This window comes from Phaseolus vulgaris, chromosome 9 (genome assembly GCF_000499845.2).
Source record: "Phaseolus vulgaris cultivar G19833 chromosome 9, P. vulgaris v2.0, whole genome shotgun sequence".
Lineage (NCBI taxonomy): Eukaryota > Viridiplantae > Streptophyta > Magnoliopsida > Fabales > Fabaceae > Phaseolus > Phaseolus vulgaris.
In genome coordinates, this window is record NC_023751.2 from 12986749 (window position 1) to 13005944 (window position 19196).

The window sequence follows — 19196 nt, forward strand, 5'->3', positions numbered from 1 at the left end:
AAAAATTTCATGTCAAACATCACTATGTAATTTGACATATCACTTACACCCCACCTCAAGTAACAACAATCATTTGCCAAACATGAAAAAAATATTATTAAAAAAAATAAAAAATATGAAAAAATAAACCAAAATTCATATATCAACAAGAATACAATAATGGAAATACTAGAAAATAAGTTTATTTTTTTTTATATTATTTTGATATTTTAAAAATACTTTTAATTTAATCTTTCATTTCAACTGTTATATTATTTAAAATGTTTGTTTAGTATTGTTTGTTGTTAATAGATGGTATATATATTTTTAACATATCATGATACCAAACCCCACAAGTATCTATAACCATCGAATTTCATAAATATTCTTATATCGAGATAATTAAATTATTTTTTAAATTTAAATATTTATGTTAATAAGATGTTTTTAATTAACTAATTTTCCCATTCTGATTCATTGAAACTTAAGTGGTTAATGAGAGGTTGTTGGATTTTTTATTTATTTTGTTTTACTTGATATAGTTTACTTGTTAGATTATTTTTTACTTAAGTTTTGGAGAAATAAACTTTATTTAAAATTATGTTATTGAAATTAAATAAACTTATTTATATTCAAATTTTCGTCTTGGACTTATTATATATATATATATATTCCAATAGCCATAATAAATATTGATGGTAGTTTTAAAGTGGGCACCCGTACATGTTTGCTTATGGGTAATGAATAAATCGGCTAAAGTAGGAAAATGGAAGGAAAATTTTAAATTTTATTATTGATTTGAGTAAAATATTTTTTTACTAAATTGGGTTAAGTTGTGTATGATGAAAAACGATTTTAATTAAAAATTTGTAACAAAATAAATTTATTGATATTATATATGATTTTTTGACGAATTTTGTTAAAATTATATAACATCAAAATATATTAATTAATTAATATTATGTATGAGTGACACAATTTTAATGTATTAATGTAATGGAATAGAACTTCAATAAAGAAAAGACCATCAAAAAGTGGTAAAATATTTTAGAAACTAAGTGCATACATATAAATGTAGATGTAACTACCTTGAAGTAAAAATAAATAAAATAATAATCAAAATAAATTTATAATAATAATATTAACAATATTAATTTAATTTTAATTATATCTTTATTTTATGATTTTTTTTATATTTTTAAATATATTGATAATTTTAAATAATTTGTTGTTTTTTAGTTGAGTTGACAAAATTATACGAGAATACTTCTTTAATCAAATGTTATAATATATCAAATGTTATAATATGATTTTTTTTCTACTTGATTATTATAATTTAACTTTTTTTCCCATCATATTCTATTATAAAATTTTATATTTAATATTAATTATTTATTGAACTTTTATATCAATTTTAGTTTCAGATTATTTTATAGTTTCACAAAATTTACAATTACTTAAACATTTTACAACTAATTCTATTTTAATTTTATTAACTTTATTAAAAATCATTTTTATCCTGTAATTTTTGTTCCAATTGAGTCAGGAATAATATTTTAATTATATATCAAGTTTCATGTACAAATTATATTTTTTTTCAATTGAGTCAGGAATAATATTTTAGTTATATGTCAAGTTTCATATACAAATAAATAATTATATTTTATTTTAAATTGATTTTAACGAGAAAGATAAAATTGTAAAATAAATAACAATCATACTCTAGTAAATTTTTATAAATTTTTCTTTATTTCTTTTTATTTTCACTCTCTCACTTAATTCAAACAAGTCTTATTTTTCATTTTTCTCCTTAAATTTATTTTTTGCTCTTCCACAATATAAATAAATCATAAAGTAAATTAAACAGACAAAATGAATAGAAAAGACATGAAAGATTAAAGTAATAATAATATTTACAACGTAGTTTCTTTTAGTTACGAGGTTGAATGCAACCCAGAATATTTTTATTTATAACTCCTGGTAGAAGGTTAAATGACATGTCATCTAAACATTGAACATTTTTTTATACATATTTTAGTCTCTATATAATATATTTTCAATTAACCTTATAATATATCTATATTTTGATAAAATATATTAACATATCTAATTTATATTTAGAAGATTATAATTTTATCCATTAATGTACTAACATTATTAGTGTCACAGATGTGCGAAAAGAAGATTAAACAAAAACGAATAAGGCCCTAAAAGGTCCCTTCCTTTTGAGTAAGCCCAGCCCAATTACCATGCTTCAAAGTCTACAAAAAGTTCTTTCACTTTTCAACCACGTGCGGGGTACAAAGGTGCGTTGACTTAAAACATGGTTTTTGTTTCAGGGTAACAGTTTTTTATTACGTTTCCTTCGTTGGAAGTGATTAAATTAAACTCTTCTCTCCGCAAACATCTTCTTCATTCTTCTTTATCATCTCCCAGTTCAAAAACTATCTACGATCATATGAACCCTAAATCCTAAATGCGTGAAAAAACGAAACAGAGATTCTAAAAGAAAAGGAATTAAACAAGAAACAATGCAATGAAGCTAGAGGGAAAATTGGAAGAAATATTATGAACACTTGGCGTCTAAGTTGTGTACGTGGTTTCCAGGAAGCAGTAGTGGCATTGGGATTGAGTTTCAATAAATGCTCACAACTCGCAATAAGTAAATGGCTAGCGTATTGAAATCTGCAACTGCATCTGCTTGCTCTGAGATCGGCACCATGCTCTTGGAATTCTCGATAGTTATTACTCACTTTTCTCTCACTCTACAATGGACCATTCACTCCTATATATATTATTTGATCAAAATTTTCAATGATGTTTTTACAAGATTTTAGATATTATAATGCAGACAAATCCCATGCAACAGAGTACACGCTCGTTTCCTTCAATTAGTGTCTTTTCCCTTTGCTACTACTCTCTTTGCACTGGAAATGCTTGAAGCTGTGTATTGATACGATGGTTGTGCTTCCTAAGCCAAATAAATCACACATGCCATTCTGCCATGAACACAGTGCTGCTAGAGCTGGTCCACATACATTATCTTCCTTTCCATTTTATAGTAATAGTACATTAATTACTCTCTTCATTTAATGTTATTTCATTTTTTAAAATGTTTCTAAAACTTCTTACACATAAATAAAGAATGTGTAATAAGAGTGAATGATCAAATTAATAAATCAAGATAAGCTTCAATACATGTTTTTTACTTGTTATAATATGAGTTAATTTGAGTTTAATTATGTAAATATTGTTTTTTTTCCTTCTAATATTGATTTTTTTTATCTCTAAACTTTGACCCTTAATTTTGTTTCATTTTAATAAATTTTTTTCGGTTAAAAAACTATTCATTTTAACGCTTTAGTTCATTTGATTATTTTTTTATTTTGTTCAAACGATATATTACAATAAGAAAGTATAATCTCATTTTCCTCAAGTTAACACATTTTTCAATTTTTTATAATTATTTAATATTTATCCAATTATTGTTTGGTAATGTGATTTGACATTTATGCAAGTATATTTTTTTTATTGATATTTAATATTGGAAAAAAGAAAATATGTATCTTTTTGCTATTTTTTTTTAAAAATATTTAATTAATATTTTGAACTGTTGGAGATCTCACATCGACTAGAGATTAGAACATTTTATTGTATATAAGTGGGTGCAAACCTCAACCTCATGAGCCGATTTTATGGGGTTGAATTAAGCTTAAAGTCCACTTAGTAATATGAACAATGAGAGGGCATGTATGTGATGTGGATACAAATGTATTCATTAATTAATTGGTGGAAACATGGATGCAACAAAAAATTTATACCATTATATATGAGGATGAAGACGAGGATAATAATAAGAATGAATTTTTATTTTAGAAATGAAAATGAGGATAATGAAATTTGCACCTACTCCACTTAGTTGCCATCCCTAACCATAATCGTTAGTGTTTATCACTACCACCTAAAGCATGATAGCACCCTAGGTATCCGTTCATCTCATCAAGGTCATGCAACCACTCAATTAGGATCACCCATTCAAGGTCAAACCTTTTATACACACACACACACACACACACACACACATATATATATATATATATATATATATATATATATATATATATATATATATATATATACTAGTTCACACACATGTATACACTTATCTAACAAGATCTATCATCCAAGAAGGGCCACCCAAAAAGGGAACATGTCATTCACACAACATGCCATGCATCTCAATGTTAGTTATATATCTACCCATAACATATATAATAAAATCCCATCCTTTTACACATCAAATCATCCATACACATGTATAAAAGCATTAATAAACAAACATCATCATCTCATCATAGTGTCGCTTGAGGGAGCTTCTCTCGCTTGAGAAACCTCATTGATGACTTTTTACGACAAATGCACCATGTTGTCAGAAGTAATAATGTATCCCTAATGACGGATATCAAACCCACAAGGAACAATTGAATAATCAAGTAAAATATTTGCTAAATATAAAACAATAATAAAAGTGTGTTGAAAACTGTTGTGATGACGATGATGAATCATAAAACAAGTCAAAAAATTTGTTGTTTCAACTTAGAAAAATAGGGATTGAGTTTCATCTTTCTCACTCTTCTGTATTTTGTATTTTGATTGGCATGGTAACATTATGTCCTTTGATTGATATTGATGCCCGTATAAAATTTATTTATATCGATTCATCGCATATAAAATTATTAAGATGCTTCCTAAATATCGATTCCTCGCATATTTATAAAAACAACCTAATATTCAGATCAAACATTAATAGCAATTAACATTTCAAGTTTATTCCTAACACTCAAATATGTTAAGTATTATTGATTAGGTCATAACCCTACAAATACTTTTCAGTCAAATTTAAGATTTGAGATCAAGAATTAGAAGCAAAACAATAATACCAATAATCAATCAAGAACAAAATATTATATTCAGATATCACCTCAATACATAAGAGTTTGAACAAATTACTCTCAATCTCAAATGGTAGAATTAACCACTGATGATGACTATTGCATGCAAGGATGACATGAAAAGAAGATTCAGGATGTTTCTCCTTGACGACTGTCTCCTCTAATGTTTCTCACACATCCTATTCTCCCAATTGGGTTACAAGTCACTCAATGGTGTTTTCCTTTCAATCTTGCACGTCTAGGGTTGTGCCTCAAGCCCCCTATTTAACCTAATTTTCGTGGGCTTAAGTGGATTCTCGCTTAAGCGAGAATGGGCTTGCTTGAGAGAGCTCCCTCGGTGGTGAGATGACTCTTTTGTGCGTTTTGGCAGCTTGGTGAGTGTTGATGCATTCCAACTTTTCCTTTTTAGCTTTATATATTCTCCTTCTGCCCAATCAATTCCATTCTCCCCTAGAATTATGAAATTAACACTAAATTTAGGAATAAATTGTTCCTATTCAAATTAAAATAATCAAATATGTAAAAATGTGTAAATTCATAAATTATGGATTATTTTATACTTATTTTAGCAATTAATACTCATAAGTGCCCATATTTTAATATGAAATATTACTGAAATTTGGCAGTTATCACTCATCACCATAAACAAGATAACACCCATTTCGTTTCAATAACACACCTACTACTTGAGCGATATGCAACCCAATAACAACACCCTCCTAAGTTTTTTTTTGTGTTCCAACGATCGTCTCAATGCTAAAGTGTTAAGGCCAATACTTGAGCGACTACCACATTGTTTGAAGAAATCCAATTAGTTATAGAAGAAAACTTCACCATCATAGGACACTTGAGGGCCAAACCAACTTGAGCACTAGTCACATGCATCACATATCACCACACGTAGTGACATGTGTCATGTACTACAAAGTGAGACATATACATTGTCTCACCTCTTGCACAAATGTTTGGAAACCACACTTGGGCCACCAACCATATCATTTGAGCATCCTCACCAATGCTTGACAATAAGTTTCTAGAGGAGAGAGAATCTCCTCACCTCTTTCTTACTCAAGCGGCAAGTCATCGCTTCAGTTATTATGCAACACGTCGCTTGAGCGACCAACACATTAGATAAGAAATGTAAGATGGTTAATGCACATTACTTGGGCCTTGCCTAAGCGATAACACATCACTCAAGCGATATCTGACCAAAAGAATACCAACGTAGCTCAAACCAATGTTTTTCCTAATTTTTCAAAATATAGAAGAGTTTTTCTCCCATTCATATGAATGGGCTAAAAAATAAAATAAATATATGCTTACAACCACAATAATAACACTATATTATTCTATATTGTTATTTAATCATTCATTCGACACACATATACTCTATTTGTCAAACAACTACCTACATGCAACATTGTATTATTATAGTTCCCCTTACCTAAATTGGTGCATGCTTTTATCTAAACAAATGCTTAAAAATCATTTATAAAAATCTAAATGATCCAACAAACTTTTAAAACTCCACCCTACATTGAGAACACTTCCTTTTTGACCATTCATACAAGAAGAGAAAATAGTAAAATAACAACAAAGATAAAACTACTTAGCAAAACCAAAATTCAATTAGTCCAATCAAATATACATTGCGCCATCTTTGCAGGACCTCAATTTGATAGGAAATCTACGAGTATAACATCTTGTTTAGTCAATCAAAACATATATTTTTTTTTCATTAAACTAAAGATTTTATAATGAACTTAAAAATGAATGTCTAACTTCTATTTGTAGACATAATTTCTAACTCATTTTAAAATATAATATTGATCTTACAACTAACTTCAGTCTCTAATAGGTTGATGATGTTAATCTTTTACTTGATCTCCCTCTTGATCAAGATATTTGTTAAAAAAAGACAACCTATTTAAGACAACCGTGAAGTGCTTAAATAAACACCTTTTTGAGACAATGCTACTTCACTTTATAGAGAACATGAAGAAAGAGTGTCATGAAGTAACACGATAGAGTTTCATTATAAAACATAAATATTATATATTTTGGTTCGCAGTGAGGTTATTGCATGCTTAACTACAATTTTGAAATGTGATATTGAAGTAAAAAATGCTATGAAATGTACGAGTTAATTGATAATTTAAATAAAATTATGACATAAAAAGAACGGGTCACTAAATCATCTAACCCTAAATACGAAGATAATATGTTGTACAATTAGAGAACTAAAAAAATAAATTTTAATTACAAAATTAAAAGAAACAATACTCCAATTTTAAAGATTAAAAACATAATCCAGTCTTTAATATGCTTTAAATAATAATATGTTGTTCAATAAAATTATATAACAAATATTAGTTAGGCAATCATTTCCAATACCATGAAAGGTACTAACATTATATCTAACTTTAATAACTATAGATAACATTACACAATTTTGAAAAACTATAAAATAAAGATATACAATTGTTGGATAAAAAATATAATGTTCCCATTTTTAAAAACTAAAAAAATATTTAATACCATTACAAATTAATATAATATAACACATTTCTTATTTCATGCGGACTGCATATATTTTAACTCTCACAAATCTTCTATTTTTATGAACTTGACAACTTATTTTCATATTATAACTAATGTATAACCTTTTTTATTAATATAAAAATAATGACATTTAAGTTAGTCAATAAAATTTTAATAAATAATTAAATATGTGATTGTTAACTGGATACAATATGCAAAAGAAATTAAGATCTTCTGCTTTAATAAACTTCTTATTTGAATTTTGGTTTAATTAATAATTTAATAATAAACATTAAAAAATACATCCAAAAAATTAAATATTGAAAAGTATAAAAATATATTTAATTAGTATATTATTATTCTAGTAATAGTTTATAAATATTTCAATATATTTTAAGTTGATTACAAATATTTACATTGATTAAATAAATTGAAGAAATACAAATTATTCTTTATTATTCACAATAAAAAATAATTTTATTTGACATAAAAATAAAAGAATATGTAAATCATGAAAATAAAAAATTGTGTCTACTTGACATATTATATTTCTTTAGCACTACAAACCTAAATGTATTATAGATGTGGATTATGAGAAAGGCACTTTAAAATCTTTTAATAATTATTTGACTTATGTTTTGATATTTTTAGATATAATACTAAAAAATTGTGTTGAAAAACTTTTGGAAAATGATGTATCTTCAAAATTAATATTTTAAATGTTGCTTTAAGATAGTTTATTTTGTTTAAATAAAAAAATACTTTTATAATATATATAGTTATTGAAATAAAGACAATCCTCTAACATTTTTGGAATATTGCAAAGATATACATTATGACCATATTATTAAATTCATGAATTAAGTCTAACATACAGCTACAAAGCATATAACATGAAGCATCCGTTGGGCTATTATTAGAAATACTGAAACCATTTTTTAATTAAAATACATTATTATTATTATTATTATTATTTTAGTGCATAAATTAATTTTAATCATAAAATTGATCGTATTTTTCTTATAGATTTCCAAATCATGAAAAAGAACTCTTAATTGAGGTTTTAAACTCATTCTTCTGTAAAATATTTTTTATAAATTAAATATCGAAAATTGTCAAAAGAGAATGAGTAATCATAAAAGTTATAACATCGGTTAAAAATAATATAAACTAATTTTAAGATAAATATTATATTTTTATAAGAAGAACTTAATCAATTTGTCCTCTCATTTACCTATAAGAATTTAACTTATCTATATGAAGATTAGAATGTCGCTGGTAGTAAAGATTAAATACAAATAACCAACAGTGGACCAATTATCAAACTTTCAACAACAAATGTGGAATGAAAATTATAATTAGCTAGAATTTGTGTTTTCTATTATATAATAATGTTGGAACAGGTAAACATCTACCTAAATATTAAGACAAAATAGTTAGGTTAGTACATTTATTCTCAATCACAACCTTTATACTCCAATAATTTACATTCAGCTATTTTTATTTTTAAAATTATCATTTAATTTAAGTATTTTTTATATTTCTTTTCATTCTTACAAATTTATAACATCTTTATTTATAAGATGTTTGTGAAAATCACATTTAATTTATAAAATTTGACACGTGACGAAAAACTAATAATGAATTGTATGTTTATTTTTGTAACAAAATTCACTTAAAACAATTTTTTTTTAAAATTTAGCTATATATTATTTTATAAACATGCTTAGCAAATTTTTTCAAACTTTTACTTTTATATTTGAAAATATCCATTTATGAATAATTGGAGATTTTAATTTGAAAAGAGAAATAATTTAAAGGCTGTGATGAAAGACGGAAAGAGGAAATTAAAAATGGAAAAGGGGGTCCGTGTGAGGTGACAGTGGCAATTTTAATGAAAAGGAAATATGTTAGTTATTAATTTTAAAAAAGGGAGGGAGAAAAAATGTGAAGGAAAAAGTGTCGGCTTGGGAACCATGGTTAAGCGAAGCAGGGTGTGGGGTTAAGTAAGGGAGTGTTAATGCGGAGCGCTGGTGTGGCTTGAATTGAATTTGGCACGGGGATGAGCGTCGGTGACTCGTGCGAGACAAGCACAAAATGGAGAGAGAGAAATTGACGCATGCCAGCGCTGAGAACTAACTATAAAACCAAGAATCAGGGGAAAGACGGGAATGGAGTGTGAGTGGTTACACATTCACAACGCTATTGAGAGCGAAATGGCGGATTCGGTGTCGGTGGACTTCGAAGCCATTTCTCTTCCACCCGAGGTAACTAACTTTCACTAACACTCACGAACAACCATTTCATTTCATCGCACCCAGTTTAACTCAATTCGTCTTTTCATTCTCACTTTTTCTTTAACTCATTCGCTTCATTAATCAACAACCGCGTTCTTCCTTTGCGTTTCATAATCTTCTTGCATTGCTTCACAAACTTTCTGAATTCTTTACAGGATTATACGCTTACTTTAGTTTCTGTTTTTTAAAGCCTTTCGAGATAGTGAATGAAGGAATTTTTTTGGTTTCTTGATTCCACGGATTAAATAAACTGGATTTTATTTTTATTTTTTTTAATTGTCTTAATCGCTATCACCGGTAGGATTCTGGCAGGTGCAGATTGATATTTTTTTTTATCCTCTTAACTTGCAGTACCAGACTTCAAAGATTTGAATTTTTTGTTGGTTTTTTTATCCTTTTTTTTCCGTGAACGAACCCCCGACAGACCGGAGTATTTACACGCTTCTGTTGCCTATGCTGAAACCTTACATTCATATTTTTTGCCCCCTTTTTCTTGCTGTTAAAACATGAAGGAGGTGTTTTTATCATATTCTTATGCGATTTTATTGTCTGTTTTAGCTATTTTTATGCGCTGTTCCTAATTAATGAGCTACTGAGGTGTTTTTGCAGGAACATGTTGTAAGAACTCGTTATGGCAGTGTCTCTGTTTCTGTTTATGGGGACCAGGACAAGCCAGCGCTGATCACGTATCCTGATTTGGCTTTAAATTGTAAGTATCATGGATTTTACTTTTTCCATATGATGATTCTAGCTAATGAGTACTCTTAGGCCATGATTAACGCCGTTTTAATACACTTTATTACATGGTTATAATTACCAAAGAAACATCTATTACATGATATTGTGTTTTTAAAATAATAAATGATTTATTTGATATTACTGCTTAGTTTAATTTTTTTTTAATTTGTGTAGTTGTAGTTAACATTGTCCTTTATACGTATGTGTGTATATATATAGGGGGTTAAGTTATGAGTAACTTTGAAAGAGTTACTACTCATCTCAACCCTTTTTTGTTTTCTTAATCCAATTATTTCATATAACTTGAAATATCAGATTAAAGAAAATAGAAGGTAATCACGGTCTTCTTAGATTGAATTAATTCGTCTTCGTCTTGCGTATAATATATACACACACATAAATGCTAACTAGTATCCTAAGGCACTGATTAAGGAATTAAAAGTATTTTTCATTAAGATGCATTAAAGTGCATTTCTTTATGATTCTTTAATGTGTTCCCACGTGATTTACAATAAATTTTATCTTTCAATTTCTTAATTGGTGTGGTTATGTATGTATCCGCAGAAGTCAAAATATTTTTTTAACCAAAAAAAATATTCTCATTTCTAGATTTGTTTTAATGAATAAGTTGACAACGTTGTCTCGTGACATTCAAGTAGAGATTCAACGATGTAGTATTGAAATAATGGTGGTTTTGTGTAATTAAATTATGGGTTAACAAGTTTTCTCTTAAAAGGTTCTATGAAACCGCATAAGTGACAGTGGTTTGTGTTCAGTAAGTAAGGGGCCCGTGATTTACCAATACAATGGTTATAAAATAAATAAAAATAAAGTTGTATACACAAAATGTCGTAATATAAAGTGATGTTTTATGACTTTGTTAACATTGAGCCTCTAGTTTTTTCCATAAACACTTCTAGAAGAGAAAAATAAGAAGAAAAAGATAATGAATTTCTTTATAGGCTAAAATTAGCTTATACACTAGTTAAAAACAAAAATTTATAGAAGCTATATAAAAGAGTTTTTACAAATTAACTTATGCAGTAAACTAATTTTAATTTATACATAAACTAATTTAATTTTCTTATTTTTTTCTTTTAGAAGTGCTTATGAAGAAGTTAGTCCAAACAACTGTTTGTTTTGGTTGAAAAACCACACTCTAACCATTTGCTTTCGTGCATGTGGTTTCATCAGATGTCTCCTGCTTTCAAGGGTTGTTATTTTGTCCAGAAGCCTGTTCGCTACTGCTTCATAATTTCTGCATCTATCATATTAGTCCACCTGGGCATGAGGTCTCTAACTTTATTTCTTGTAACATTTTTAAATATTTTATTTATTTATTTCGCTCCTTATCATTTTGTACCTTTTCGTGAATTATTGTAGTTGGGAGCTGATGCCATTTATCCAGACGGTCCAATTCTTTCTGCTGATGACTTAGCTGATCAAATAGCTGAAGTTCTCAATTATTTTGGGTATATTCCAGCTCACTCATCAATTTCTTTCCATTTAGTTCATGGTAGAAAGTTTTAGAGATAGTGGAGTGGAATCAAATGGAAAGATAAAGTATGAAATGAAGTATGAAATAGAAAAAGTTTCGTTCCCTATTGTTGAAAATCTAAAATTTCAGTAAAACCTTTATTTTCATGTAACCAAGTTTATGGGGTGCTATAGTGAATGACGCATATTCAGTATAGAAACTATGTTGTTCCCTTCGCAATCTCTTACTCTCAGGAATTTTTAACTCCTAAACTAGGGTCTTATTCCCTAGGTCCATCCTTTTCCTCACCACTCCCCTTATGTAGCATCAAAATGATAATGTTAGATAAATTTCAATTTGGCTTCAATTTGAAATATTTGCTTGTTTATCTTTTATTTGCAACTGAAACATCCTTCCGTTGTGCATTAAAAGTAACGGGTTTATAACTTGTGCAACTGATTGCGTCTCCTTGATCTTGAGAAGGCAATCTAATATCCTCCCCCTCTCTCCTTTGCAGTCATAGTGCAGTGATGTGTATGGGAGTAACTGCTGGGGCTTATATTCTTACCTTATTTGCTGTGAGTCCTCGTATATGTCGCACTGTCTCTCTACTTCCTTTTACCATTCTTAAATGGCTGAATGGATCTGACAGATATTTCTTACTTTAACAACAGATGAAATATAGACATCGTGTTCTTGGTTTGATACTTGTTTCTCCTTTATGTAAACCACCATCTTGGACTGAATGGTTGTACAATAAGGTTCTTTTTCTAAACCTAGGAGGCTTTGTCTACTTATTATGAGAATACATATCACCTTTTACTAAAGACTAATAATTGCAGGTCATGTCAAATTTACTCTACTTTTATGGCATGTGTGGGGTGGTTAAAGAAATATTGCTAAAGCGATACTTTAGCAAGGTATGCCTATTCCTGCAAAAGAAAAATTTCCCCTTCCTTCAGTATGTGAGGTTGAGTCATTAACTTTATTGGTGATGATAGGAGGTTCGAGGCGGTGATTATTTGCCAGTGTCAGATATAGTTCAAGCATGCCAAAGGGTTAGCCCAATTTATCTTACGCTTCCGTGTATTGAATGGGTTAGCTGGCAATTTAAAACTGAGCACTTGTCTGACTCTCTTTTAAATATTTATTGACAGTCATTGGATGAGAGGCAGAGTTTGAATGTGTGGCGGTTCCTTGAAGCAATTAATGGGTAAGATAACACTTCAAAATACTGGTTTTCATTCAACTAGAAAGTGGCAACCTATTATATTATACATGTGTATGTGTTGGGTGGTGGTGGGGGTAGGAGTGGAGTTCCGCTCTGCATGATATCAATTATTGCTAAACTTTCGACAACAGTCGGAGACTCAGAATTTAACTATACATGCACTCGTTGTTAATTTACCCCTTTTCATGCATAAATGCATTTGGTGATGCTGTAGTTCCACATATTATGAAACCGCAATGTGGCCATAACTTTGTGTTTGCATTTTGCAGGAGACATGACATCAGTGAAGGATTGAGAAAATTACATTGTCGTTCACTAATTTTTGTCGGGGATATGTCTCCTTTTCACTCCGAGGCTCTCCACATGACATCTAAGTTGGATAGACGATTCAGTGCCTTAGTCGAGGTGCGTAAGACAGTTCAAGTCCATTTTATTATGCGAGAAGAAATTGTGTACCAATAAAAAATGAACTAGATTTGATAGCTATTGTTGGCGGAAGTGCAGGTTCAAGCGTGCGGGTCAATGGTAACAGAGGAGCAACCTCATGCCATGTTAATACCGTTGGAGTACTTTCTCATGGGATATGGCTTGTACAGACCATCTAAGTTGAGTGTCAGCCCAAGAAGTCCCCTGAGTCCGACTTGCATTTCTCCTGAGCTTTACTCCCCAGAGAGCATGGGTTTGAAATTGAAACCAATAAAAACACGAATTTCCGTGGAGATGTAGTACGGTAGTAGTCATAGATGAATAAAGCTTGCCACTTCTTTGTATTTTGATTGTTGCACAAGTTTATAGTTCTTTGTTTTGTCAAAATCTGGTGAAGGGAGAGATGTCATTGTAGATAGAGGGACACGAAGAAAGAATCAACAGAGGAAAAAAAGGGGAAAGAGTTTTGTTGAAAGCAGCTATAGTCATTCTTTTATTTGTAATCATAGACATAAGTTAGCGAGTTTGAATCGTTGCTAAGGCTTCAAAATTGTTATTTTCGGACAAATAAATAAAAAAAATGATAGTTTTTGTTACAACTGTAAAGCTAACGCGGTGGGCACACCATGTAATCTCACACCATGTCGGTATCTACCTGTTGATACTTTCATAGTTTATTTATCGTCATGAGATTCCCGACCCTGAAAAGCTGAAGTGAAATAATGAAAGCAACATTGGGATTTTCTTTACTTGTTAAAGCAGTTATGAAATTAATTGGTAAAACATTGAAAGTATATGTAATCGTTTTTTCTATAATGACGAACTTAATATTTCTTGCAAGTATGTCTAAACCTCCATGGCATGACTAATGACGTCAATACGGTACTTGTATCTGTCTAGGATTTATCTTTCTTAAGAAGTGCTACCTCTTTACTTTGCCTTAACATGAGCCTCTTTCCATGTTTGCCTTCTTAAGAACCTTAACCTCTTTCATAGCTTCACCCCTTTACTGGTGCATTACCATGGGAGAAGAAGAAATCAAGCCAAAATAATAAGACGAGATAAATGTCGTGAAATTTACTAAGATTATATTTTCTTCATGGACATCCTCATCAATAATATACCCTACCTACCATGCAAAGCAATAAGCGCAGATTTTGACCTCAGTTCTATTTTCTATTTGAATAAAGAAAAGGGTGCGTTATATCGTTTATGCGACTTTGTACACCTTTAGTTAACATTAAACCTTTGATTACTCATGCCTATCCTGTTTCCATGGTTATTCTGGATTCCTTCTTCATTTCGACAAGCCTTTCTTTTGTTCATTTCAGCATACATCTCTTCAATCATAGGTTTCCACAGCCGCACACGAGCATTTATAAACCAGTTGGATACCTGAGCTTGAAGACACAACCAAGCAAGTATGTCAGATTGTTCACCTTTAAACAAAGTAACAAACAAGCAAGAGTAGTAGATAATACCTGACTTCTTGTCAACCCACTTTTTACTGCAAGTAAATGCTTCTCTGCATCTTTGGGATACCTGAAATCCATCAATTACTAAATAAATACTTTCTTTAGATATATTCTTTAAATTCAATTCATGGATAAAATTCTGATGATTGAAGTATAAATCCATTCCAAGAGACAGGTATATTGCATATTTGAAACTCACGGGTGTAAGAAATTCTGAAACATCCATGCCCGAAGAACCGAGACAGATCTTTCTGGCAAGCCTCTCTGGGGCCTCCACAGCTGATCTTTTCTTTTCAACTGCTGGAGAGCCCATTGCTTTTGAAGGAATGAAGTTTCAATAGACCATTCATTCTCTTCCGCACACGATTTGTTGAAACTTGATCCCATGGCAAGAATGTAGTTGCTAATCCTCTCCCGTAAGTCCTTGTAAAGAACAGAGATGGTTTGAAGAGCAAAATGTGCATGTATTTGTGGGTCCAGCTCGGTAGCTGCATGAAATGCAGATATAACAGTATGTATCTCATCCAAACACTGGCTGTATCGATTGTCCACCTGATTAAGAAAGAGATTGCCAGTTAGTTGTATGACAAGAATTCATGATGAAAACTTGCATGTTCACTCTTAAAACTGCTCTACTTATCCGTTTTTCAGACCATTCTTACGAACCAATTTTTGCTATTTATCTACCATCCATGAATCTGAATGTAGACAATGTGCAATGTAATGCTAACATGATTCTGTCCATGACCATAATTAATATGAACATCAAAAGAATTAATTTATGATGTAGTGTCCTACCAGTTGTAGAAGTGTCAGCAGCTGGGCTTTCTTCGATTCAGCAACCCGCCTTTGCAGTGGAGACTCTGCATGAGATTCGTAAATAGAATTTGCATTGTGATCTGTCAAGATATTTCTCATGGGTGGAAAGGCTGAAGCTGACCTGTTTCCACCTGCTCTATTACCAGGTGCTGAATAATTTAATTGTTTCAGATTTTCAAATGAATATCGTGCAATTTGAGCAAGTATCTCTTGAATCCCAAGAAGGTATCTCGATTCCAGTACTTCTGGTGAAAATTGTACATATTTATTACCACCCAAATTCATAGAAAGCTGTCTACTACTGCTGCAGGAAATGGTTCCATTCATGCAAGGGGTCATATTAGAGCAAGTCACCTCTGAGTACTGTCCTGCGGTTGTAGATGTTGCAAGACTTAGAGAAAGTTCTTTACTAAAGTTAGAGGAACAGTAAGCATAACTGGCCATGTTTGCAACGTTTGATGTTGTCCATTCATTTGGATCCAGATTTGCTATAGAAGAATAAGGCTCACAAGTTCCACCAATCTCTGGAGCTTTATGAAATTTGTTAGCATTCCACTTACTAGGAACTTCATTGTAATCACAGTCCTCAAAAGTTGCAGACAAAGGGTTTGAAGTACCTTGCAAATTGTTGAAGAATACCTCTAGTGCCCCCGTGGAGCAGATTGAGGGAGGCAGGGCTGCTGAATTCTCCAAATCTTCTTCAAGGCCAATTCTAGCAGCAAGAATGGCAGCAAGCGAAGCAGGAGTGAGTGGCACTCCTCCAACTAAATGCTCCAGAAACTCAGTGTTCTCCATGGGATTTGAGGCATCTCCCACAATACTCTTTCTTCGTGATGTAACTAATGGACTAGAGTCAGCAATAATTGATTGATTAATGAAGCAAGCATCAGCATGGACATTACTAATAGGTTCAACTTGCTCTCCAGAAAGCATTGAAATTCCATTCATGACGTGAGATTGGTTGTTAAGGTCAAGTGAATAGCACTGAATGAGAGGATTTGAGGTGGAATGTTGGGAAATTTCATCTATTACTGTAGCACCTCGGCCAGAAATGTCCAGTGGAGCAATGTATATATCTCTCTCCATCAAATAATAACAAGGCTCTTGATTTAGCAGTTGTCTTCCAGAAAAGGTTTACCTTGAGAGCGTAATGATCCCACAATAGTTGAGAGAAAAGAAAATAGACCTACGCAACAAGAAACATCCCCGCCATAAACTAGAAAACAAATTTGAAATGAGAAAAGAAGCAAATGGATAAATAATCATGCAGAATGTGACTTGATTCAGCCTCCCTTCAAAATTCAAAATAGATTTTACCCGGAAAGAAGAAAGGAGATAATTAATCAAAGAATGCTTTTAGATTAATTATAAAAATATCAACTAACAGACAAATGATCTCAAGTATGAAGCCAGAATGACGGGAGCTAGCACAACCGACCTTCACTTAATCCGCAAAGGAGTAACATTTAACAACTCCTTGCTGTTGTATTTGGAGGACCTACAAGAATGTAAAAGGGAAATGAAAAAGAATCGCAGTGGCAAGTAACAAGGCTATTTGTTTAAAAGAAAGGAAAAGAAGCCAAGGCATTTCCAAACTCGCTTATGCCATGCCAAAAAAAAGACCAACACGAAAGTTGTGTTTGTTTCTTTTCTTTTGCATGAACAGAAATATCTTTTTCTTCAAGCATCCAAACCTCAAAACACGAGTATCGTTTCCTTAGACCCCATCAAGCTTTCCTCTAGTCTTGCACATTAGAGACAAGAAGTTGAAGAAGAAGAAGAGCATGGAAAGGAAAAGAAAGTGTCAAAGTCGAAAAGAGAATAAAAAAGGGAGTGGGGTGTTGAGGATGAATAGAAAAAAATAAGAAAAGCCATAAATTAAGAGGGAAAGGTAAAGAGGCAGAAAAGAGTAAAACAAAGAAAGGAGAGGAGAGGGAGAGGGAGAGGGAGGAGAAGAGGGAACACATTAGTGTTTGGTGCAGTGGCACTCATTTGTGTTGCAGGCTTTACTGGGCCCATGTCTTGGCTCTCTCTGATCTCTTTTGTCCTCCTCAACACCCCTTATTATCTGTTGCCCTGCAATCATCATAATCAAAATATCTGGATTTTCTCTGTTGAAACTCCTGTTCATGGCAGGTAACCTCAGAAACATTTTCAGAGAAAGGCCTTTGCTTTTTAGCTATTTTAATAGGAGAGGGCTAATGTGAGGAGAAAGGAGAGTAAATAAAGAAATGGGGTTGCAAGCTTTTCCTTCAGAATGTAACAACTAAACGCACAAGGCAAATGAAAAGAGAGGGACAGAGAAAGTGAAACACTGTTGTTTTAGTCTCATGGCAGTGTCCTTTCTTGGTTTTGTGGTGGCCAGACACAGGAGAGGAGATTGAAGGAGTGATGTAAGCAAACCAACTAATGACGACAGTTTTTGGTAGCTAGGATGATCCTACCACTTTTACATGAATTTATTGTTGTTATTTCCGATAAGTGGATTATACTGTGGAACCGAATCAACCTCTACCAACTCTTCATTTACTGCTACTCTTATTTACTACCATTTAACACATTTCTATCTTTGCATCACCAAACCCTTCCTTCATACACAATTATAACTTTGCATATCGGGTAATTACCATACCTACACCAACAGATTCTCTCTATATTCATCATGTAAATGCAAACTGTCAAAATAATACACATCCACTTTTTTTCTGTGTTCAAAACTATATCTTTACACTCTTTAGTATTATATAATTCACAATAGTGCAATTTTACTTCATAATTACCAAAATGGATAAATTTTCTTATTAAAATATTAGTTAAGTTGTGTTTTAACTATTAAGCATTTTTGTGAGTTTGTTTCCAGGGTTTTTTTAACTTATTTTACAAACTACTACAATTAATTAGCTCATAAGCTATACTTTTCTTTTTCATTTTTACCTTTGTTGATTTACTTGAAATATTTTTTTTCTCTTTTCAGTTCTGAAACTATTTTATTTATACAAGTTTTTCCATAAATTATTTAAAGAAGAAAGAACAGGAAAATAATATTATCTTATGTATTATCTGCAAGTTAAAAATAAAAAATTAAATAAATCATATGAAAAATTTATACAAATAAACTCATTAAACTAAATCTAAGGAATAAGTTAATTTATATATATTTTTCTTTAGAGTAAATTTATGTAGAGTCCCATCCAAAAAGATCTTATATCACTGTTAGATATGTTTGAATAAGTTTACTGAAAAACATTTTGACAAAAACAA

General features: G+C 30.9%; 2 protein-coding genes across 13 annotated transcripts; one reads left to right on the top strand and one right to left on the bottom strand.

Moving 5' to 3' along the window:
* The first annotated feature begins 9312 nt into the window (after nt 1–9312).
* On the top strand, nt 9313–14240 carry LOC137820838 (protein NDL2-like). The gene is made up of 11 exons (XM_068625119.1): nt 9313–9739; nt 10379–10478; nt 11702–11799; nt 11891–11979; nt 12502–12562; nt 12659–12745; nt 12827–12904; nt 12986–13042; nt 13142–13197; nt 13485–13620; nt 13720–14240. Exons 1-11 carry the CDS (start codon nt 9644–9646, stop codon nt 13939–13941), a joined length of 1080 nt encoding a protein of 359 aa, XP_068481220.1. The 5' UTR covers nt 9313–9643; the 3' UTR covers nt 13942–14240.
* Nucleotides 14241–14707: 467 nt separating this feature from the next.
* On the bottom strand, nt 14708–18352 carry LOC137820837 (homeobox protein ATH1-like). Of its 12 annotated transcripts, none has more exons than XM_068625111.1 (7): nt 17901–18352; nt 17630–17679; nt 17374–17433; nt 15915–17151; nt 15316–15668; nt 15123–15183; nt 14708–15036 (listed from the first exon to the last, which is right to left on the bottom strand). In XM_068625111.1, exons 4-7 carry the CDS (start codon nt 17019–17021, stop codon nt 14872–14874), a joined length of 1686 nt encoding a protein of 561 aa, XP_068481212.1. In that variant the 5' UTR covers nt 17022–17151; nt 17374–17433; nt 17630–17679; nt 17901–18352; the 3' UTR covers nt 14708–14871. The 12 variants fall into 12 exon arrangements, with proteins under 12 accessions (XP_068481212.1, XP_068481214.1, XP_068481217.1 ...); XM_068625113.1 differs by having other exon boundaries at nt 17630–17674; nt 17901–18270; XM_068625116.1 differs by having other exon boundaries at nt 15915–17121; nt 17901–18091.
* Nucleotides 18353–19196: the final 844 nt, after the last annotated feature.